The 24,477-nt window shown below is 42.8% G+C and overlaps 3 protein-coding genes across 3 annotated transcripts; 1 reads left to right on the forward strand and 2 right to left on the reverse strand.

The window, feature by feature from the left end:
* Positions 1-202: 202 nt before the first annotated feature.
* slc25a15b (solute carrier family 25 member 15b) lies at positions 203-6,569 on the reverse strand. The gene is made up of 7 exons (XM_062988650.1): positions 6,461-6,569; positions 4,840-4,931; positions 4,163-4,421; positions 3,937-4,074; positions 2,845-3,020; positions 1,298-1,456; positions 203-904 (listed from the first exon to the last, which is right to left on the reverse strand). Exons 2-7 carry the CDS (start codon positions 4,892-4,894, stop codon positions 783-785), a joined length of 909 nt encoding a protein of 302 aa, XP_062844720.1. The 5' UTR covers positions 4,895-4,931; positions 6,461-6,569; the 3' UTR covers positions 203-782.
* A 1,123-nt stretch (positions 6,570-7,692) lies between these two features.
* Positions 7,693-11,266, forward strand: mrps31 (mitochondrial ribosomal protein S31). Its single transcript, XM_062988549.1, has 7 exons — positions 7,693-7,861; positions 8,614-9,015; positions 9,231-9,383; positions 9,565-9,711; positions 9,867-9,940; positions 10,366-10,509; positions 10,885-11,266. Exons 1-7 carry the CDS (start codon positions 7,746-7,748, stop codon positions 11,109-11,111), a joined length of 1,263 nt encoding a protein of 420 aa, XP_062844619.1. The 5' UTR covers positions 7,693-7,745; the 3' UTR covers positions 11,112-11,266.
* Positions 11,267-14,378: 3,112 nt separating this feature from the next.
* si:ch211-114c12.2 (uncharacterized protein LOC336578 homolog) lies at positions 14,379-21,672 on the reverse strand. The gene is made up of 9 exons (XM_062988632.1): positions 21,433-21,672; positions 20,615-20,674; positions 19,866-20,534; positions 18,850-19,497; positions 15,601-15,728; positions 15,421-15,475; positions 15,284-15,332; positions 15,103-15,180; positions 14,379-15,014 (listed from the first exon to the last, which is right to left on the reverse strand). The coding sequence occupies exons 2-9, from the start codon at positions 20,653-20,655 to the stop codon at positions 14,874-14,876; spliced, it is 1,809 nt and encodes a 602-aa protein (XP_062844702.1). The 5' UTR covers positions 20,656-20,674; positions 21,433-21,672; the 3' UTR covers positions 14,379-14,873.
* Positions 21,673-24,477: the final 2,805 nt, after the last annotated feature.

A 24,477-nucleotide genomic window follows, 5' to 3' on the forward strand; every position in this document is an offset into this window, starting at 1 on the left:
CTCGTATGCTGCCCTGTACGACCTGCCGGACGTCCTGACAGTCACGCCTGAAGATCAGCAGGAAAAACTGAGGAACTCAGAAGCAGGAGATGAAAATAATGTGTGGAAATTCCTCAAGAACAGAAACTAAACCTGTTTTTATTCTTTTTATTATTATGAAACATAAAACAAATATTAAAATGTGATATTGTTTTGGTTCAGGATATAGAAAAACAGTAATAAATTCATTAAATTTTTTAAATCAGAAATTAAATTGAATAAAACATTTTAAAGTGTATTCTTTTAGACGATTAGTAAATCTTCAGCTGTCATTAAAAACACAAACAAAAGAAATATTTAAAGATCTATAAAATCCTCCACATATTAAAATAAAAACAGATCAGATCTGCAGGTTTGTGATTCTAAATATCTGATGAAACTAAAATAAACACGTTTTATAATCAGTGTAGAAAAATTTCTCGGGTCAGGATGTAAAATTTTTGTGCTTCATTACAATAGAATACAAACAAACCTCAGTGTGACTGTTCCTATAAATAATACAGCCAAAAGTATTGGGACGCCCCTCTAATGATCAGATTCATGTGTTTCAGCCACAACAGTCACTAACAGGTAATAAATCAGTCACGGTCAGGCGTCCGAATACTTTTGGTCATGTGGTACTTCTAATAAAATACTTGTTTTCTGACGTTATTTTGAAGTTTTTAAGCATAAATAAAAGTTAGATAATAAAGGTTTTAGTGAGGTGTTCTGGTGTGAATGGAGTGATGGAGTCTGACTCCAGATCAGCTGTCAAACTGGGACATCATGAGTTTTCGGCTGGCCTCGTAGCCCAGGAAGAGCGCACCGTTCGCCGGGAACGTTCTGATCATGGTGGGGGTGAGACCCGAATACAGAGCCCTCACACCTACAGAGAGGAGAAACACACGAGTACACTATTCAGGTCATTCTATTTCATTCCATTCTATTCTGAGCTGAAAACAGTCTGAATTCAGGGGGGGCATTTAGTTTTGGAATGTCGACTGGGAGCCAGGTCTTGTTACTACCATCAGCACTTGATGTCATGAATGTTTTTTGCTGAATAGGGGAAGAATTCCCACAGACACAGTCCATATGAACGGGAATGGTTGTGGATTGGTTTGTCTGACAGGCTCATGGTGAGGGGTTCACATACTTTTGGTCGTGGGCTGTATAAATAATGATGTAATAATGACATAATAATGACATAATAACAATGTAATGATGATGTAATGATGATGTAATGATGATGTAATGATGATGTAATGACGCGGTTCCTCACCCTCGGTCCTGAAGATGTGGATGAAGGTCCTGTAGAACCCGGCCGGAGTTTCAGTCATGGACATCACCTGGATCCGGGACTTCACACAGTCCATCGGGTACACCACCAACCAGAGACACGCCCCACCTACACCCCCACTCAGTACGATGGAGACCGCGCCTACACACATAAATACACACACACATAAATACACACACACATAAATACACACACACACATAAATACACACACATAAATACACACACACATAAATACACACACATATATATACACACACACATAAATACACACACATATAAATACACACACATAAATACACACACATATAAATACACACACACATAAATACACACACACATAAATACACACACACATAAATACACACACATATAAATACACACACATATAAATACACACACACATAAATACACACACATATAAATACACACACACATAAATACACACACACATAAATACACACACACATAAATACACACACACATAAATACACACACATATAAATACACACACACATAAATACACACACATATAAATACACACACACATAAATACACACACACATAAATACACACACATATAAATACACACACACATAAATACACACACACATAAATACACACACACATAAATACACACACACATAAATACACACACACATAAACACACACACATAAATACACACACAAATACACACACACATAAATACACACACACATAAATACACACACACATAAATACACACACATATAAATACACACACACATAAATACACACATATAAATACACACACACATAAATACACACACACATAAATACACACACACATAAATACACACACACATAAATACACACACATATAAATACACACACACATAAATACACACACATATAAATACACACACACATAAATACACACACACATAAATACACACACACATAAATACACACACACATAAGTACACACACATATAAATACACACACACATAAATACACACACACATAAATACACACACACATAAATACACACACATATAAATACACACACACATAAATACACACACACATAAATACACACACACATAAATACACACACACAAATACACACACACATAAATACACACACACATAAATACACACACACATAAATACACACACACATAAATACACACACACATAAATACACACACACATAAATACACACACACATAAATACACACACACATAAATACACACACATATAAATACACACACACATAAATACACACACACATAAGTACACACACACATAAGTACACACACATATATTCAAGATCCCTCACACTTATTATTTGGTTGGTTGATGATGATGGTGAAGTGGGCTGTCATGGCTCAGTGGTGATCAGAAAGTGTGTGTGTGAGAGAGAGAGTGTATATACAGTATGTGTGTATGTGTGAGTGTGTGTGTGTATAATGTGTGTGTGTGTGTGTGTAATATGTGTGTGTGTGTGTGTGTGTGTGTGTGTGTAATGTGTGTGTGTGTGTGTACCGAGATCATCCTTGCTGCAGTTCCTGTACTGAGAGAAGAACGAGCGACAGAGCTCATACGCCCCGAAGAAGCAGAAGTACCCGGGCACCTCCCGGGCGATGGTGGGGGTGAGACCCCGAAAAAACCCTGCAGGACCCTCAGACTTCATCACACCCCTAATAACGGTCCAGACTGAGCTGGGGAGGGAGAGAGGGGCGGGGCACACGGTACGGGGAGGGTGAGGGGGGCAGTGTGAGATTTCAGCTGATGGTAACAAACATCAATAGAATAAAGTTAAAGGTGCAGAACTGAGGCCCCCTGGTGGTTACAGGATGAACTGCAGCCGCTGATCCGGATCCCCACATGCTATAGCAGCTGTTTAACAGAAGAGCCTGACATGCTTTCATTTGTGAGCAGTTAATGAGGAATGTAAACAAGCTTCTGTTTTATTTTTTTCAGATTTTTTTTTTTTTTAACCTTTAATTTAACCAGGCGAGTCATTAAGAACACATTCTTATTTACAATAACAGCCTGGCAGATATTTTTACCCTAATATATAACCGCTAATATTAAATACATTATAATACTGACCAGCGACCCCGTCATACACTAATACACAAACACCACACAACCAAAAGTATTCGGACGCCTGCTCGTGAGCTTGTTGAACATAGACTCTCCCTCTGTGTGATCTTTGCATCTAGAACAACAGTCGCTCTATGAGGAAGCTTTCACTGGACTATGGAGAATTTCTGTGTATGGGAATTTGTGCCTGTTTAGTCAAAGATGCAGCATATGTACGGCTGGGCGCTGATTGATCAGTTGATGTTCCGGTTCATCCCAGAGCTGTTGAGGTCAGGGTTCTGTGCAGGACAATGGAGTTTCTTGATTTGGGGCAGTCATGCTGGAACAGGAAAGGACCTTCCCTAAACTGTTGCTGCAATGTTGAAACACATAATTTCCTTTATATAACTGATTCATTACAGCTGTTAGTAACTGTTCCAGCTAAAACACACGAATTCAGTAATTAGAGAGGGTGTCCCAATACTTTTGGCTGTATGGTGTGTGCTCCTGTAGGGGGCGCTCTAGTTTAATAAGAACTGAAGTGGGTACTTGTGGGCGGAGCTGATTTTTCCTGACGCCACCATCTCGTTCATCACCTGCAGTCGGCACTTCACCAGCTCTGTCGGGCACAAGACCAGCGAGGAGAAAACCGACGCCACCGCGCCAGCGCCCGCCTTCTGAACATCACTGTACACACACACACACAGAGAGCATGCTGGGTAAGAACAGAACACGGTGCAGGTCTCTGGGTACCTCAGAAGTGCCGTGCCCTCACCTGAGCGTGGCGCTTTGTTCCAGGCCGCACACGTGCCGCACCACCTCCTGGCAGAATCCGTAACTCATGAACAGCACGGCGTTCTCGGCCACGTTGGCGGCGAGCGCGGGCACGGTGCCCTGGTACAGACCCCTGATGCCCACCTGTCTGTAGGTGGAGGTCAGACAGTGCAGGAAACCGCGATAGAGAGACGGAAAGGACTGCATCTTCACCTTCACCGTATCCATGGACTGACCACTGAACACACACGCCATCCCTCCTGCATATACACACACACACACACACACACACACACACACACACACACACACAATACGGCTGAGTGAAGGTGACACGCCCGTCCTATACAAACCTATAGGATTTTGGAATGTGACCTCACACCCTGGCATATACAGTCAGATCAAGAATTATTGGTACACATTGCTGCTCTCTGTCAAACTCCGTCTCTGACAGGTGAAAAGAAGCGGTATTCTATAAGTGTTGAACCATGACCATCTTTTTGAATATGTTACAGAATTCCTGGTCCTCATTTGGCCCCGTCCCAACTTTTTTAGCACCGTGTTCTAGGCTCTGAACTAGAAATGAGTGAATATTTACAGAAACAATAAATCTAGTAAGATAAAACATCAAATTTATTTTCTTTGTGCTGTGAGCAGTAGACGGTAAAGTGTCGGTACCTATCGCTCCGGCCGACAGGTCTATAGCAGCCTGAACCGCAGGATGTGGTGTCATGGCTGCTGGCGTGTTCGAACCGTCCTGCTGCTTCAGCCTGAGGAGAAAAACACAAAGATAATAACGACATAAACGAGTCCGGACTGAAAAACCACAATGAAATACCGTCAGAGAAAACAAACACTGAGATTTAAACTGAGATGCAGCGGGGGTCCCTCAGAGGAATTTAACATACAGAAGCCACAAACGTTAAATAGAATCCTGATGTGGAGCATGATGGACAGACGTGGATGGATGGACGGATAGATGGGACGGACGGACGGATTTAGTTTCTTGGCTGATTAGATTAAATCCTCTACAGGAACAGAGATGATTGTAGACGCTGCAGGTTGTTGTTTATTGTTCTGTGTGTAATTGTTGTTCCTGCTGCTTTCTCTCTGAGCTTTATCATCATGAGTCTGAGAGCAGTCGTGGAATCTCATGTCCAGGGACGAGTTGTGGATGATGACATGTTTGTTTGTTTGTTGTTTAACACCATGTTTACACATTGGCAGGATCGGTACCTAGCTTTGTTCAGGTTATTTATTCATGTTCTTTGTCTTGTGTCCTTTCTGTGTTTAGTTCTAGGTGTGTATTATCAGTTCTGTATTTTTCAAATAATTGATCAGAGTTTCTGTTTTGGTTTTGTTAAAAATTTCTACCATTGTGTTTGGTATGGCGAGTCTTTGTCATTCTATGTTATATTTTGTGCATTTTGTTAATAAATGTTCGATGGTTACTTGTGTATTACAGTGGTCACATATCGGTGGGCGTTCTCCCTTCACCAGGTGTGTATGTGTTAGGTGGGAGTGCCCAATACGACATCTTATATATGTCGTCTGTTCCAGTCTCTTTCCAGTAGGTAGTGTTGGACGTGTTTGGATGTTGGGGTGGATGTTGTAGAGTTCGTTCTGGTTTTGCTTTTCCCATTCTTTTTGCCACATACTGTATTTTTAATATAGGCAGTGATAGTTTGTTTTATATCTGATGGGGGGAGCCTGATCAATGAACTAACCCACAACATTTGAACATGATGAACAGGTTATTAAAAGCCTGTGTGAAGCACTGAATGGATAAAAGCTTCAAAAAGGGCTGAACATAAATAAAACAAATTCATCTGTAGTTTTTACTCTATATGACATCCTGTCAAGTTCTGTGTTCAGTTTTTAATAAATACAAACCAAATTACATATTTTAAATCTGCTTGTAGTTTATAGGATGTAAATAATAGTGTGAATATTTCAGAAATCATGTTAAACAAACCGATTGTAAATAATCTATAATCACATTCACATTTCTACACAGCTAACAAATTTAATCTAAAAATCTACAGTGAATAATAATCTATAAAAGTGTTCATGTAGAATTAACTGTAGAAGAATCTTTTGATCTACTGTATAAAAGTTTTATTTTAACTGTTTATGACACTCAGTTCTGTTCTTCACTTGATGCATCACTGAAGAACTGAAGGGTAAAGAGGTGAAATCATCAAACATCCCAACCCCAACCCCAAACCCAAACACACCCACACACCCCAGATCCATCAAACACACCCTGTTTATAATCATGCAGCTCGTTTTACTCAACTGTTTATCCACTGAATGACTGAATGATGCAGAATTTCATCCCTCCATCACTGATAATCTTCCATCAGAATCCAAACCCACGTGTAGTGGAACAGTAAACCCACACTCATTGCGTCATCACCGAGTCGGAAGTGCTCCCCCAAACCCCCGCCACACAAACACTTTTATTATTTATTACAACGATCATTACGCTTTAATAAATCCATTTTAATCTACATATCATGGTTTATACATCTGTGCAGGATTTATTTCTGTTCTGTAATGAGGAATGTTCTCTTGTTTTCCCGATATTCCTGCACTATGGGGAGCTTTTTCCTAGTTGTAGTTCAATTGCGGGTGTAAAAACTACATTTCCCATAATCCTCTGCTCTTCCGTTACCGAGCACTAGACCGAGCTCTGTGTTCCTGGTGGACTCGCGGTGCCCTGTGAGACCCACCGCAACCCTGATCAGGATAAATGTGGTTGGAGAACATGAATGATACTTAATAAATAAATAAATCAGTGCTGTAAATCAAATTTAATGATAATAAATAATAGCAGTAATGTATGAGATTGATTTGTTGAATACAGAAACACGACATTAGAACGGGTTTAAAGAAACTGCAGCACATACAGCTGTTCAAAAGAAAGATTATAAAAATAAATATATAAACAAATTACTACAATATAATTCTTAGCTGCTACAAATGCTGTCTTATGTTATAAGCATGAAATTCAACCTTGCATTGATGTTTACGTTATTATTATATGTAATAACAATAATAATAACAATAATAATATTTTCATTTACATTTTCAGCATTTAGCAGACACTTTGAGCAACTGAGGGTCCTTGCTCAGGGGCCCAACAGTGGTGGTGGTGAGGCTTGAACCGGCAACCTTATGATTACTAGTCCAACATCTTAACCCCTGAGCTACCACTGCCCTAATAATAATAACAAAACAATAATAATAATAACAATAACAAAACAATAATAATAATAATAACAATAACAAAACAATAATAATAATAACAATAACAAAACAATATTAATAATAATAACAACAACAATAATAATAATAATAACAATAACAAAACAATAATAATAATAATAACAATAACAAAACAATATTAATAATAATAACAACAATAATAATAATAATAATAACAAAACAATAATAATAATAATAACAATAATTAATTTTGCATTACTCTCAGGAGGAACCTTTATTCTGTGTAGATGTATCGCCCGGACCGTTAGCAGTGGGACCGGGAGCCTGTGTGGAGGACGTTGTGGAGCTCAGTGATGTTCAGAAGAATTATTTTATCAGTTTCTAACAACAGAAACGTTTTAAATTCTTCATTTTCTCCCACGTTCAGATCTACAGCATGTAAAGACTCAGTCTCAGCCCCTGGAATCAGGTCAGTTCGTTTATTTCTCTTTATTTACTGTTACAAGGTTAAAAGTAACGTGAGGAGAATCCCAAATCTCTTCCTGCTCACTGTGTAGTGCACTAGATAGGGAGGATAATCCAGCTTTCTACTGCATGTTGAAGGGCATGACTGAGAGTTTAGTACCTTGTGTGTGTTCATGTATGATCAGGAGGATGAAGTGCACATCAGTGGATGATAATACAGCTAAAGTTCACCACGTTTATATCAGAGTAATTTGGGACGCAGCCTCCTTCACTCTCAGTTCTTCACTGCATGGATTCCACAAGCTGCTGAGATGATTCTGTCAGATTCTTTAGCTGATCGTGTTTGGTGAGCCTGTACCCACTGTAGCTCCACACTCCTGTTCTTGACTGATCAGTGGAACCTGGTCTGATCTTCTGTTGTTGTTGTTGATCACCTACCTGAAGGTTCCATGTGAGTTCTGAGATGTTCTTCTTCTCAGCGAGGTTATGTGGGTCTTCATGCCAGATTAAACTTGTCTGATGATCCTGTAGAACATCTAATTCCAAAAATCATGAGCATTAATATACAGTTGCTACCCTTGGGTGGGCTTAGCACAGGATTTTGGAGTGCGTCTGTGGGAAACTGTGTCACTTCAGTCCAAATGTTGTTGGAAGCTTATAATTAATTTTAAATACTTGTTATTGATGGTGTGGTTAAAACAGCTGAAAAGCGGTGTCCACACACTTTTGACCGTACTGTGTGTTTGTCTGTTTTAGGGGAGCAGTTGAGGTGAACCACAGGACGTTTGGGACGACCAGCGTCACTCTGTGTGAAAGTAAAAATGGAGAGAAGAACGAGGAGCTGCAGCCTGAGCTGGATAAAGACGCTGAGAAACAGAAACCTGCCGAGAAGAAAACCGAACACGTCCTAAACACAGAAGAAGCAAACAAACCTGAAGCTTCACAGCGGGACGCTGAGACGGCAGCAGATCAGGAGGTGAAGACGAGTAAGGAGGGTCTGCTGGAGCTGCTGGGAGCCATGAAGGTGGACATGACCACCAAACGCAGACTCAAGTCCCTGAAGAAAGCTCCGAGTGAACAGGATCCTGCTGGGAAGCCCAGGAGGGTGGAGATGGAGAGCACCAGCAGCATGTTCCAGCAGGCCACGTCCACACAGAGGTGAGAGAACCAGAACCCAACCTGGTACCGTCAGAACCACCGTCAGAACCACCGTCAGAACCGGGCTGAAACTCTGATGATTCTACTGTGTTGTAAATAAAACAGTGATGAAGTGTAACAGCCTCTGTGTGTGTGTGTGTGTGTGTGTGTGTGTGTGTGTGTGTGTGTGTGTGTGTGTGTGTGTGTGTGTGTGTGTGTGTGTGTTTGTGTTGCAGTAAGAGTCTGAGTCCTGAGCTGGTTGCTGCGGTAACCGCCGCCGCCTCCACGCTGCCGGACCGAAGCAGAGCCGAATCAGAACTGCTGAAACAACTGCGCAAACACGAGGCCGTCTCAGAGGAGAGGAGGAGCGCCGACACCCAGAACATCGGGTGAGGAACAGCATCACACCCGCTTAACCTGACCACCACAAAACCCTTTGATGCCCCCCTGTGGAGGTTTTATGTTACATATTGTAAACCACAGTGAAACCAGATTGTGAGAGAGAGAGAGAGTGAGAGAGAGAGAGAGTAAGCAGGTCGACGTGACTCTGGTTCTTCTCCGTCCCGTCAGGAACATCATCACTGACATGAAGGTCGGCAGGAAACCGGGCAGCAGGACAAACGGCAGACCGGCCAATCAGATTCGCTTCGATGACGATGGGCGGGGCTACACACACGACCGCGGCATCACCGGGGAGCTGGCAGGAATCCGCCGGAGGTAAAAATCAACATCACACACACACGCCAGAAACGCTGGTCTGGTACCTCAGGAGATCTTCTGACGTGTGGGCGTGTCTGAGCTGTACTGACCGGGTCCTGGAGTGACGGCCGATTGGCTGGAATCGTTTATTTTCTCCGTTTGTTTATTCTCAGGAAAACGGCGTTTTCAGCGAAGAGGTTAAACATCTTCAGTCCTGCTGCAGACCAGGAGACTCACTCACAGCTGGGTAATGAAGTGTGTCTGCACTGATTTTAGATATACTCACTTCCCCTGTGCACTCTGGCGCCCTCTTCCTGCCACATGAGACAGTCAGTTAGAGTTCGGTGCGTCTTTATTTCAGCCGGCGGCGGGTTGTTACAGAGACGCGGCACGTCCGGGGGACCGCATTACTCCCTCTGTATCCTTCCACCACTGAATGTAACTACATTTTGCGCCACCCGGGCGAGCGCTGGAAGATGATTATTAGTGTGCTGGTTCTGGTCCAGTTTGCTAATCTTGTAACAGTTGTACATCAGCACCACACCCCACCGTCACACCCCACCGTCACACCCCACCATCACACCCCACCGTCACACCCCACCATCACACCCCACCGTCACACCCCACCGTCACACCCCACCATCACACCGTACATGACGTCTCTGTCTCCAGCCGCAGGTCCTTCCCTCTGGGATGCTGATTTAGCCGAGCAGATAACGCAGGCAACCAATCAGAGAGCTCGGAATGGATTTGAGGAGATGATCCAGTGGACCAGAGAAGGAAAGCTGTGGCAGTATCCCATCAACAACGAGGCGGGTGAGTGTGATCCTTCATCTACTGATCTGTTCAGCAGCCAATCACAGCATCCCAAACCACCACACCGCTGTTACACTCCACACTGCGCTGTCAGGAACATGAAAACCATCAGCACTGAGCTCTAGAGGCGCTGGATCCAGCTTCTCCTCACCTTCAGAAGATCTTTACCAGAACCGTGTTCCATCTCCTTCCTCCAGTTCCAGAGAACCATCTGGTGGAACCCAGTGGAGGTTCAAACCTCACCAGATACTCTCATGTTTAGTGTTTTGGTTTGGATCTGCTACCGTTCAGGAGCACCAGCTCACCAGAACCGTGTGTGTGTGTGTGTGTGTGTGTGTGTGTGTTTGCGTGTGTGTGTGTGTGTGTGTGTTGCAGGTATGGAGGAGGAAGCGAAGGTCCCGTTCCACGAGCACGTGTTCCTGCACCGGCACCTGGAGGACGGGTTCCCTCAGCACGGCCCCGTCCAGCACTTCATGGAACTGGTGGTGGCCGGACTCTCCAAAAACCACCAGCTCACCGTCAGACAGAAGCTGGAGCACATCACCTGGTTCAGAGATTACTTCCAGCAGAACCAGGAGATCCTGAACGAGGCGGAGGCCTGATCCTTCAGATCCTGCACCGACACAAACGTTCCTCCACGTTCCTCCGGCTCTGAACGTTCCTCCTCTGTACTGACGGCATGATGATCAGCACGAGTCCATCATTAATTTAATCATTCAATGAACCTCATGTGAATAAAATCTGAACTTTATTCTGATCCGAGTCAGTTCTGCTTCTGCACCACATACACACATGAGCAAAAGTATTGGGACACCCTGTTTAATTAAAAAAAAAAAATCACCAGCTGAACCATCAGAACCAGTAAAAACTCCAGCTCATCCACACACACAGTGGCCCTGATACACAGCACCGTTTACTCACAGTCAGGGTTCACTAACTTATTCCAGCTCTACAGTTACCTAACAGTGATGATCCAGGAGTGAAGAACATCCTCCACTGACTGAGTCTGATAGTTTCACTTCCAGTCCAGCTGAAGCTCGTTCTCCTAATTCAATCAGCAATGAACCAATCAGATACCAAACCAGCAGAACCAACCAATCAACATCCAGAACATCGAGTCAGCTCAGTTAAACACGCTGAACATGTTAAACTCAGACGTGCTGCATTACATAATAATCCCTGATCAAACGCTGGTGACCTTTCACCTCTGTGATTATCAGCAAAGCTAAATGTTTCACTCCTGCTCTGGAACCTCCAGCACTCAAAAGCATATAAACATAATTATAATAAATATAACAATAATATAATAACAATACATATATAATTAATCTAACAATGAATATGATAAATAAAAATGATAAACATAAGTAATATAATAAATAATACTAGATAGAAATGACTAATAATAAAATGAAAAATAAATAATAATACTGCAACATTTATCTTATTAAAAGCATCACATGATCCCTCACATTCAATTATGTAAAAATATAAAAATATTTATTATATAACCCGACACACCTCAAACCTGCACAGTAATTATTACAGTTATTATTATTAGTTATTATCACTTATTATTACTGTTTAAAAAGTCTTGTGTAAAGAAAAATACAATTAAAAAACAGCAGCAAGTTTAACAAACTTTTATTCATTAGCTGTTACGTCTTTTTCCTTCTGATCTATCACCAAACCATCACATCTATTGTTTAGTAGGTTCTGGCATCATTTTATTTTCATCATTAACTGCGTTATACTGATCAGGGTCACAGCGGGTCCAGTTCTTGTCGTTTGTTATTAGGATTGTAACGTGATGTTTTCCACTTTGGTTCATTTTAGGACAGGTAGTTACTGCTTACCCAAGATTCATCAGTTCAGGTTTAATATCAAACAGTCATAAACTATTTAGTGTCTCCAGTTCACCTTACGTACACAGAGAGAACATACCAAACTGCACAGAAAGAACGCTTTAACTAAGAATCGAACCCTGGACCTTCTCACTGTGAGGCGACAGTGCTACCCCAGGTCCAGTTCAACTGGGAAAACCGTGAACCGGGCACCAGTCCAGCTCCTCATACCCCATTTATACTGTATATATTAATGGTTAATGGTGTTGGACCGCTATTATTTTGAACACCACTGTATATACACACACAGGATATACAGTGTATATATATATATATATATATATATATACAGTGCCTTGCAAAAGTTTTCAGCCCCCTTGAACTTTTCAACCTTTTGCCACATTTCAGGCTTCAAACATAACGATATGAAATTGTAATTTTTTGTGAAGAATCAACAACAAGTGGGACACAATTGTGAAGTAGAACGAAATTTATTGGATATTTTAAACTTTTTTTAGAAATAAAAAACTAAAAAGTGGGGCGTGCAATATTATTCAGCCCCTTTACTTTCAGTGCAGCAAACTCACTCCAGAAGTTCAGTGAGGATCTCTGAATGATCCAATGTTGACCTAAATGACTGATGGTGATAAATAGAATCCACCTGTGTGTAATCAAGTCTCCGTATAAATGCACCTGCTCTGTGACAGTCTCAGAGTTCTGCTTAAAGTGCAGAGAGCATCATGAAGACCAAGGAACACACCAGGCAGGTCCGAGATACTGTTGTGGAGAAGTTTAAAGCCGGATTTGGATACAAAAAGATTTCCCAAGCTTTAAACATCTCAAGGAGCACTGTGCAAGCGATCATATTGAAATAGAAGGAGTATCAGACCACTGCAAATCTACCAAGACCCGGCCGTCCCTCTAAACTTTCAGCTCAAACAAGGAGAAGACTGATCAGAGATGCAGCCAAGAGGCCCATGATCACTCTGAATGAACTGCAGAGATCTACAGCTGAGGTGGGAGAATCTGTCCATAGGACACAATCAGTCGTACACTGCACAAATCTGGCCTTTATGGAAGAGTGGCAAGAAGAAAGCCATTTCTCAAAGATATCTATAAAAAGTCACCTGGGAGACACACCAAGCATGTGGAAGAAGGTGCTCTGGTCAGATGAAACCAAAATCGAACTTTTTGGCCACAACGCAAAACGTTATGTTTGGCATAAAAGCAACACAGCTCATCACCCTGAACACACCATCCCCACTGTCAAACATGGTGGTGGCAGCATCATGGTTTGGGCCTGCTTTTCTTCAGCAGGGACAGGGAAGATGGTTAAAATTGATGGGAAGATGGATGGAGCCAAATACAGGACCATTCTGGAAGAAAACCTGTTGCAGTCTGCAAAAGACCTGAGACTGGGACGGAGATTTATCTTCCAACAAGACAATGATCCAAAACATAAAGCAAAATCTACAATGGAATGGTTCACAAATAAACGTATCCAGGTATTAGAATGGCCAAGTCAAAGTCCAGACCTGAATCCCATCGAGAATCTGTGGAAAGAGCTGAAAACTGCTGTTCACAAACGCTCTCCATCCAACCTCACTGAGCTCGAGCTGTTTTGCAAGGAAGAATGGGCAAAAATTTCAGTCTCTCGATGTGCAAAACTGATAGAGACATACCCCAAGCGCCTTGCAGCTGTAATCGCAGCAAAAGGTGGCGCTACAAAGTATTAACGCAAGGGGGCTGAATAATATTGCACGCCCCACTTTTCAGTTTTTTATTTCTAAAAAAAAGTTTAAAATATCCAATAAATTTCGTTCCACTTCACAATTGTGTCCCACTTGTTGTTGATTCTTCACAAAAAATTACAATTTCATATCGTTATGTTTGAAGCCTGAAATGTGGCAAAAGGTTGAAAAGTTCAAGGGGGCTGAATACTTTTGCAAGGCACTGTATATACTGTATATCCTATAATATATAATACACACACACATCAGTGATGAACATGAGTCACACAGCAGGTACAGAAATGTTCCAGTTTTATTGAAATCTATAAACAATACAGTTTTGTACAAAGGGCTTGAAGGTGAATCTAAATTTATAGCTAATGAACTACAGGAGCTCGTTAATCTCATTAAGTCCACACACACACACACCCACCCACACACACACACACACACAGAGAGACACCCACACACACACACCCACACACACACACAGACACCCACACACACCCACAATTTCATTCTATCTACTGATTTATTATTTACAGAACAGGACCTGCCCCCGCCCTCACATCACATCCATAAAAACCAAACGAGAACCAGATTCACACCAGAGCGGCTTCTGTACCACTACTGCTGGGATTCAGGTCTGATTCAGATCAGACTGAATTTACCGTTCACACAGCTGCAACACCCCCCAGCACAGAGTGGGCGTGGCCTGTACTGAACATGCAGCTGTGCAGACCAGGTCAGGCTGGGTGCTCCGGTGTGTCTCACTCACTCTGTAGAGAGCTCACCAGCGGCGGTAGCTGGTAGCCTGGCGTGTAGGCGGCGGTGCTTTCTGGCGCGTCTGCAGGTTCCTGTACTTGGTCATGATGCTCTGGCTCTTCCTCAGCACGGGCTTCTGCTGCGGGGGGCGAGGAATGATGGAGGCCTGGGGGAGGGACGGAGAGATAAATCATCATCTACTGCAGAACGACAGGAACGAGAACCTCACACGTCCTGCATCACCTCACACTCACCATCAGGGGCCTCCTGAAGACTCCATCCGAGCCCCTCTTAACCACCGGCGCGGGGCGGGACGAGCGGAAACCGGGTTTCTGTACAGAACCAATGAAGAGTAACGATTAAGGTCCTAAATTCAGGCGGTGTTTATAATAACGGCGAGTGTGTGAGAGTGAGTGAGTGTGTGTGTGTGTTTACCAGGAACGGCGGCGGCCTCCTGAAGGATCTAACGGGACCTTCTCCTGACCTACAAGAGAGAGAAGATCTCAGATTAAACATCAGAGCTGGAGAAGGAACCGTAACGTTTCAGATCATGAAGCAGGATGGAAACGTACCGGCGGAGCTTCAGGTCACGCTGAGAGTTCACAAAGCGCTCGCTCAGATCCCTGTCTGATCAGAACAACCACAAAATACACCAGAGTTCTTACAGAAGTTCTTACAGGGTTCTTATTTAACATTTTCACTTTCTAAAGAGGGCACAAATAAACACACTGGACACTCAGTGTAATATTTACCGTTCTTGCTGGACACTCGGCCCCTCCAGGACGTGCTGCTCTTAGGGCTGGAGCTGCGGGTGGTTCCAGCCTCCCAGTGTGAAACCACCACCAGGTCCCGGGTCAGATGTCTGTCTAAAGGTGAGGAGCTGGAAAGTGTGCGAGGTGAGAGGTGAGTGGAGCAGTCAGGGACCGTGATCACGAGGTTAACGAGCAGTCAGAATTAGTTTCTACATTTATAAACTGACTACATGAACACACCAGACTGTACTGATCCACCCAGAAATACTTTAATACTTTTAAATTTATTCCTTTATCTTGAATTTCCCCCATGGGGATCAATAAAGGAATCTCATCTATCTTCTCATTTTTCCATCCAACCGCTGTAACAGTCGGCTGGTAGGTCAGGATCCACACATTTAGAACTTTCACACAAACTACTGAAGCGTCTCAAACTACACACCTCCAGTCTAGTCCCTACAGCTGTGTTTTTGGTCACATCCCAATACTTTTATCCATTTTCTTCCCCAATTTAGTCATATCCAATTCCTGATTGTGAACCCACTGCCCATGCACAACTAGAGGAAGAAGAAAGTCTTTTTACACATGAGAGCGGAGGATCGGCCACTGTACAGCACTCCTGGAGCAGACAGGGTTAAGGGCCTTGCTTAAGGGCCAAACAGTGGCTGCATACCAGAGCCTGGATTCGAACAGTCAGTCTTCCAATTCACAGCCCAAAGCTCCACCCACTAGGCTCCCATTATCCCCAGTGTAGGGATCACCACAACTACCGATCACCACACGCCCCTCCGACACATGTCCGACCTGCCACCACTTCTCATCACCCGTCAGTGCTGGGTTCCCACAGAGAGCCGTATCGTGTACAGAGAGCCACGCTACGCTCCACATGACTTTCCACGGATATCACAAAATGTATCGTCGACAGAAAGGGACGTTATCTGACCTTCCCTCCCTCAAACACAGCCGAGTGTGTTCGTGTGGCTGCCCGGCCAGGTCGGCGGCTCTGCTGAGATTTGAATTCTGCAGCAATGTGCTAGCACAATAGCACGCCCCACACCCTATTATTAAATAAATAATTCATGACACTTTTGTAATACAAGCCGATTAACTCTGGAACCAGAACTGCACTTCCCTCTCACTGTGGCTCCTTATTCTGGAAGCTTTTAACTGAAGAACAAACAGCAGTGAAACATCAGCTAACGTAACCGCTACAGGCAGACATGTTACTCTGTTAAATGTAGGGAGCAGAGGCCAGCACACCGACCCCGATTACACATGAACCTGTTCAGGAGCTCCACAATACACTGCACTGTAATTAAAATGCTGCTGAGGTACTTACAGCAAAGCTAGCCCATCATCTCCACGCTTCACTCTCAACTGGTAGATTAGATTTCTGGCCCTCAATCACTCGGCTTTTAGATTTTTCTTGATCTAACGTGAGTAACTGACACTGGCGGATTGGATCTGACTGGATTAGACACTGGTTTGTTGTTTTGCTTCCATCGTTTCCTGGATTCTTTCCCTCCGTCACGCTTCTCTTCATCCTGCTGATGGATTTAGAGTCGTACAGAAATCGGTGTCCATCCCCAACATGCTTTATCCCTTTAAGATTCTGATGTCTGGAGGTTCATCTTTGTCTTGATCAGCTTGAAAGCACCTTGATTGGAGAAACCAAACTGGAAATCTTCAAGGGACAGACTTCACTTGGACGTCTCTTTGGTCCCAGCGTTGTACTCGTAATACAAGGCGTTCATCATTAAACATGAAGCAGCTTTTGGACTAGTCGATATTCTTCCTCTTCTGGAGCTTCCACCGACCCCAGAATCAGACGTTCATGGAGATGAAGGGGCTTTTTGTTTGTTGTACTTCAAGTTGGTTATCTTCTAGAGGAAAGGATGCTGCAGGACCAGAACGTAGCCTGATCTGAACGTTATTACAGTTAGAATTTGGATTAGTGGGACTGATCATTTTGCTGCCCTCTGGATGTCATGTAAGGTTCTAATGAGCACGCCTGTACCACATCTGCACATTAGATAAATCCAATAATCCTGTTTGTTGAAATGATTCTATTTCCTGATTGTATTTATCTTATCTGAGCAGCTTCTAGATCTGAGCAGGAAAAACATGAAACATGACGGCCGGTGCCCATAGTGGTGGCTGGTCAGTGTGCTGTTACCATCTAATCTCAGTACGAGGTCCATTCTATCTGGTTACCTTCTAGACACGGGGTAGGTTTGTGTAGAAGTACCTCATTCTGAGGTGTGTGTGTGTGTTGATCCATTCACACACTCTGCATTTAGCAGACGCTCTTATCCAGAGCCACTTACAGAAGAGCTTCCACATCCATGAGATATCAGAACTTCTTGGGCAATAAGGAGGTGGTTTTAAAAGATTAGTGCCAGACAGGCAGACTCGGTGGGTTCCACTTAATTCTGGCTCCATCCCACCAACGTGTCTTCTACAGAGTGTATGTTTGAGAGAAGCAGATTCCATCGTCTCAGAGGATTTTTGAACCTCTAGCTCATGGATATATCAAATATTTCAGGTTCCTCTGTGTGGTCCTTGTTCCTTGAGGTCAGGTAGAGTCGCATTTCTAATCCTGCATGGAGATCTTCTCCCATCCTTCATTAAGTGGTTCCTCTGCCATAATTCATTCCATCTGATTACAAGATCCTTACAATGTCTTCCATAATCTTCTACCTCAGGAAGGACGGCGCACTAGAAGTTATCAGAGATTGTGGAGAGCCCGTGTACATTTATCATCAATGATCGATACACAGCCGACCTTTGTCCAGTAGCTGAGATTAGCTCTGTACGTACGAGCCTGTGTGAGGTTACACAACATCTACCAGCCAGGAGGAGAATTCAGGAAAGAGGAGCGAAGTTTAGCCCTGCTGATCTTTTAGGAGAGACCTTTTATTCAAAGGTTTTATAACCATCTCACTTGTTTAGCTCTGTATGTGGGTCCTACAGTAACGGATGTACCGGCATGACTGAGGGTTTTGTTTCGAGGTGGCATGGGTAAGACAGCACTTCAGGAATTTCTCACATAGGTATTCCCCTTAGATCCCTGCTTAAGTTTAAGGACAGGAAGTTACACGTCTGAGAGGTGTGATGGACCGCGATGCCTTTACTTTAGCGAACAGGGTGACGCCCTTCGGAGAAAGCAGTGCCACAGACAAACAGGGAAGGTTGGAACCTTGTAAACATCAGGCGGCCATCGCCGCAGTGTGAGGGGAGATACCGTACCTGCGTGCTCTTACGGAGCGCCGGGATTCCACCTGCGAGTCGGAGTCTGACGCCGACTTGGAGCTGGCGTCAGATTTTCCCGGTGCCAGCCTCTTCACACTTTTCTTCAGCAGGACCTTGCGAGGCGGGGTTCTGGAGGACTCTTCATCATCATCATCGTCATCCTTTGATGTTCTCTGCACCTTGATCTTCTGTATCTTGCCTGAGATCCTGGGCGGGGGCATTTTCAGCCGTGCCACAGACTCCTCTCTGAACTTGCGCCTGCTCAGCAGACGAGACTTGTCCTTGAGGGACAGACCACGACCTCCGAAAGGTTTCAGGGGCAGAGGTCGAAGCGGTAGGTCCCTACGGACGCGTTTAGGTGGGCCGTACTCTGCCGAGGGTGATGGTGGGCGTCCAGTTTCCAGACCCCTTCTCTTCAGAAGACGCATGATGGGCCTCTCCTGAGGTCTCAGAGGTGGAGGGAATCTGGAGAATGACTGGGAGAAAGACGGTGGGCCGGTTTTCCATGACGATGGTCTGTAGGGAGGACGAGGGTGTGGTTTAGCACCTTCGTGGCGCGCCCATTCAGGGGCATTGTGTCCAGGCCTCTCTCGCCCTCTGCCAGCTTCTCCGTGATGCTTCCGTGGATCTCGCTCTGTAGACCACCTGCATATCCATCACAAACAATAGAAACAAGTGGGTTACAACACCAGGTCCTGCTGTGTGAGCAGGGTAGGAATTAACCTGGGGGGTAAGTGTTAAATTTTTATATGCAACCCCACCCTGATGAATTCCATAACGTGTGTGGAATCACTAAGAGGTAACTCTATGAAGGGATTATAAAACCTTATTTGACTGGTAAAGGACCTGAGGATTGTTAGATAATTAGATCCTTTGACTACGTTTGAGGTAAACACTGGGGGGCACACAGGTTTTAACTGATCACCCTGCAGCCACGCCCTAAAAGCTTTTTAATTTTCCTTGTAAATACAGTATTTCACCCAGCCTGAACTGCTGAGGCATGATTCCTGTACCTCTCTGGATATGAGCTCCTCTCCTGAAACTCCCTGGGCTTCCTCTGGGGAGAACCAGAGTGTCTTGGCCCTCCGTTGGGTTTTGGGAAGCTCCCTGGGCCGTTCCAGCGATGCCCTCCACGAGCCGGTCGTCCGAAGGGCCTTTCTCTGGTATTTAGGTGTCTTTTGGGACCCCAGCTCCTTTCCTGCTCATGTGCAGGACTTGGGAATCTTGGTGGGGCTCTGAAGGTACTATGGGGTGACGGACCCCTGCGGTCTGACGGGAAGCTGCGAAAGTAACGGGAAGGAGAGACACGCCCAGAGTTGTTCCCATGGAAGGGTCTGTGGTGGTTCGGAGGTCCGTGTGAAGGACTGTGAGGTGATACACGACCGTGTTGGACTGGGGGAGGGCGGTTGGGGGGGCTCATGGAAGGCCTTCTGCGGCCTTGCTGGAAATCCCGTGACACAGGATACGGTCTGTAGTTGTCCTTTTTCGGTGGTGTCCAATGTCCATGAGGTCTCTCCCTAGGTTCTCCCATCATGGGTGGTCTCCTGGGATAGGACGAGGGTCCTCCACTGTTGCTCTCCCTCCAGCTGGGAGGTGCCTTACCTGGGGGGCCTCTAAATCCCCTAGAAGAAGGGCCCATACGCCCTTCATGGTGCTCAGTGTGACTGCTGTCAGAGAAGGACCTGAAATATAAAGACATGCACTGAGGAACTTTTTAAGATCACAAAACAGTTAGATTAATAAAGCACGGAGAAGAGAATACCTCTGTCTAGACCGAGAAGAACCTGAGTGAGGTCTCACCATCTTCGGATAGCTCGTCTTCCTAAAGAAAAGCAAAACAATTTAAGATCTCGCCAGCTTCCCAAACTTAGCACCAAACCCCCATACAATATATATCATCATTTAGTACTATCTACTATATATACACTCCCATGAAACTGTCCTGCAGGTCAAACTTTATCCCAAAGGAAATTTTTCTGCCAAACGTTGTACAAAAAATTACAACAAAATAAAAAGTACAAATAGTACCTAATAAAAGATATAACCATACATTTACATTTAGTAAGAATACTTATAATAAAACATTAACTATAACCTTAATACCAGCCACTTAAGAGTCTGGTCCATGTTTCTGAACATTCTTCACATAATTTGTTAATGTTATTAACTGTTAATCTAATAAAATAGAAGTAAATAATGAATCTTATTTAAAAGTACAATTAATACAATTAAAATACAATTAAAACTCGAGAATTTTTCACTGCCGTTTAACACAGAGCCTGATTCTAATACTTAACATAGATTGTTCATATCATTAATGTATAAACTGTAATAAACTACATTAATAAATGTGTATTACTTACTTTTATTTACAGATAATCTGCTGCGGCTGATAAACAGATTAAATTAACATTCGATTCTCAAACCGAAACCAGGCCTGACTTCAACATTACCATAAATCCATTCAAAACAACACGCTGTCTAACACATTCCGACATTAATACACAATTTAATCACTAAATCATCGATATTAATAAATTAACGCGAATTAAAAACTGTAGTTTTAACAAAACGACTTACCAAGGTTATGAGAGCAGAGCTAACAATTAGCAAGTTAGCTAACGCAATTTAACGGACACTTCTTCAAATTCTTCCAAATCCTAAACCCTGCTTTTCGAACAACAAAAATATCCTAAAACACGAACTTGTATAATTAAGTAAATGTTTTAATAAATCGTGTTGAAGCTGAAGTCTTGATCTTCGTTCCTCGGGTCCATTCTGCGTCGACGAAGAAAAACGCTAAACGTTCTTCAGCGTAAAGCGTTTTCCCCCACCCATATTCAGTAAACCCCGCCTCCTCATCTAACATTGGTGAAGCCAGCCGTCATTCGACGGATAGCCAATCACAGAGCCGTCAATACAAACTTATTAGCCAATCCTGACGCATAGATCGCAGTTCTTTGAAGAAATACAGGTGGGATAAGATGAGGACTGCTGTTTGTGGATTTTCTCTAAAGAGAGCTGTTCCCAGATCAGCTTTAGGTTTTAGTGTAAACAGTAATGAATAGATGAGTGAGTACCAGAGCTGATCTAAGAACAGGGTGAGAGAGTGACTGGCGTCATGCAGTCTTCAGTAATAAACCGTCAGCTGTTAGTTGTCACTCAGCCTGAGGGCTTCAAACAACTTTATGTAAAAATCCTTCAGATAAAGTTTAAAGTAAATAAAGCGCTTATTTCAACACATTCCGTAATAAATACGATTAAAACTCGATCATTTTTCCTTGATGTTGAACACAGAGTCTGATATTAATCATTAATAACATCCGATTGTTTATATAATTCATGTATAAACTAATAAGCTACATTTAATAAACCTGTATCGTTCACTTATATATTGTTTACCTCAGATAATGTTTAAAACACATAAACCGCATATTTTAAGATATTTCGTGTTAAATACATTTAAAACTTAAGACATTTCAGCTGTTGGTTGTCACTCAGCCTGAGGGCTTCGAACAACAGGTTGTAAAATCCTTCAGATAAAGTTAAAAGAACATAAACCGCTTATTTCAAGACATTTCAGGATTTAATAGGTTTAACAAGAAATATGTTTTAAAGACTAAACAATTAAACACTGTTTACACTTATTATCGTCAGTAATAAGTTGCTGTATGTGTAATGAGGGCCAAAACTCTGAGGCTTTAATTTTATTCAGATTTACACTAAAGGTTTTCATTAGGAATTATATAATCAGCTAAATTGTCTAAAGTTGAGTCTTTGAAAAATGTAAAAGATTTGCAGAACTGTATTTATCAATATTTGGCATGTTCTCTAATTTTGCTGTAATGACAGCATACACTGGAATGAAAGCAAATCTTTGAGGTTCCAGATTTGTAATGAAACAGTGAACAGGAGCTGCATTGGCACTCTGACCGGCACAGAAAGGTTGGATGCAGAACCGGAGGGAGTTTTGTGCCAGGATTAAAATCATCAGCAGTTTGATCCACAGTAGATCTTCTGTTGGTCCTTCACGTCCTCCGACTCGTCCCTCCTCGGACCGCTGTGAAGGGGGACTCACCACGCCCGCCTGTGACACTCCACACTGTTTAGGAGAAACTACAACCCAGTCATCTGATCAGAGTCTAAAACTAAGTGCATAAAACTACATCTGAAAAAAAATCTATTGATTCTAACTACAGTACATTACAAGAATGTGAAATAAGGCTTAAATTAAACTTGTAATTAAAGTTTTACATAAAATACAAAGTTTTTGTTTTCTCAGAGGCGACACAATAAACACAAAATTCATTTTATTGTTTCTTATTTTATTTCATTGTTATAACCATAGCATGGCGTTCATGCCCCTAACGTCATCTACAGAAAGTACATTTCATAGATGCGGTAAGCTCATCTGTCTGCATGGAATAAAATAAGGATGCTCAGTTTTATTAATCCTGTTGTATCTATCGTTTCCTGTACTCATTACATAGCAGCAGTACGATGCACCACATCCCCATTAATATCAGCTGGTTTTATACAGTATTAGGGCTGAATGAAGATCTGCAAGCTAAACGTTTCCTTCATGGTGTATTTTCACATGGATGCAGCAGTAATGACCTTAAAACTGAGGAGTCGCACTTCCTGTTTTCCTAATTATTAATGTTAATAAGTCTGGTAGATTAATGAGAATACTGTAGGATGCACCAACAATCCAACATAGAAAATCTTCCATCAAAGAACCCGATCAGTTAAAGTGCTCTAACATTCAGGACAGAGACTAAACCTGGCTAAAGATTCAGTATCAACACTAACCGTGTTAAATCTCTTAGCTAAATACATCTCATAACCAGAGATGAAATGCGAGCGTGTTTCAACATCATCAGCATTATAATTCCACACCATGTTAGCACAGTTGTGTTTGGTTAGCATCTTAGGCGTACATGAACCTTAACTGCAGCTTATTTGGAGCAAACTGGCTAGCATAATTAGCTAACACGGTTATAAAGTTACAGCCTCGAGTTTGTTTAAGAGTAAATGTAAGTGCATTAGCGCATATTAGCATGAAATACAGCTATGTTTGTTTGAGCAGCGTTGTGGGGTTACGATCTACCACACTGAGATTCACCTCAATAATCAATAAACACGTTTCTTTGGTCAGCCATCATCTCACACACACACACGCTGCATGTACAGATATTTACACCATAGCTACACGCTACACTGCTCACCATACGTCCTGAAATACTCTCTTAGTGCGTTTGAGTCTATTTATTGATTAAAGTTTGTTCCTGTATTGATAAATGTGCTAAAAAGCATAACTAGCTAACAAACACGCCACAGCAAGCTAGTGAGTGACATACGCGGCCTGTTCGAGCTAAACGCTAGCGTCTACACGTGCAGTAATTCAGAACTCACAGCGCCATGACACCGCTCGAACACGCCGCTCATGCAGGAGCTGTTAGTACCTCATTTAATAATAAAGCATCAATTCTGTAAGAATAAATGATGCTATTTTAGCTGTTTAGTGTTTTTCTCTTCACTCATGAGAACTTTGATTTTACAAACATATTTACACTTCCTGTACAGATAAATACACAATATACTTGTGCTGAACCACTCAGACTA

The sequence above is a fragment of the Trichomycterus rosablanca genome, chromosome 26, assembly GCF_030014385.1.
Source record: "Trichomycterus rosablanca isolate fTriRos1 chromosome 26, fTriRos1.hap1, whole genome shotgun sequence".
NCBI lineage: Eukaryota > Metazoa > Chordata > Actinopteri > Siluriformes > Trichomycteridae > Trichomycterus > Trichomycterus rosablanca.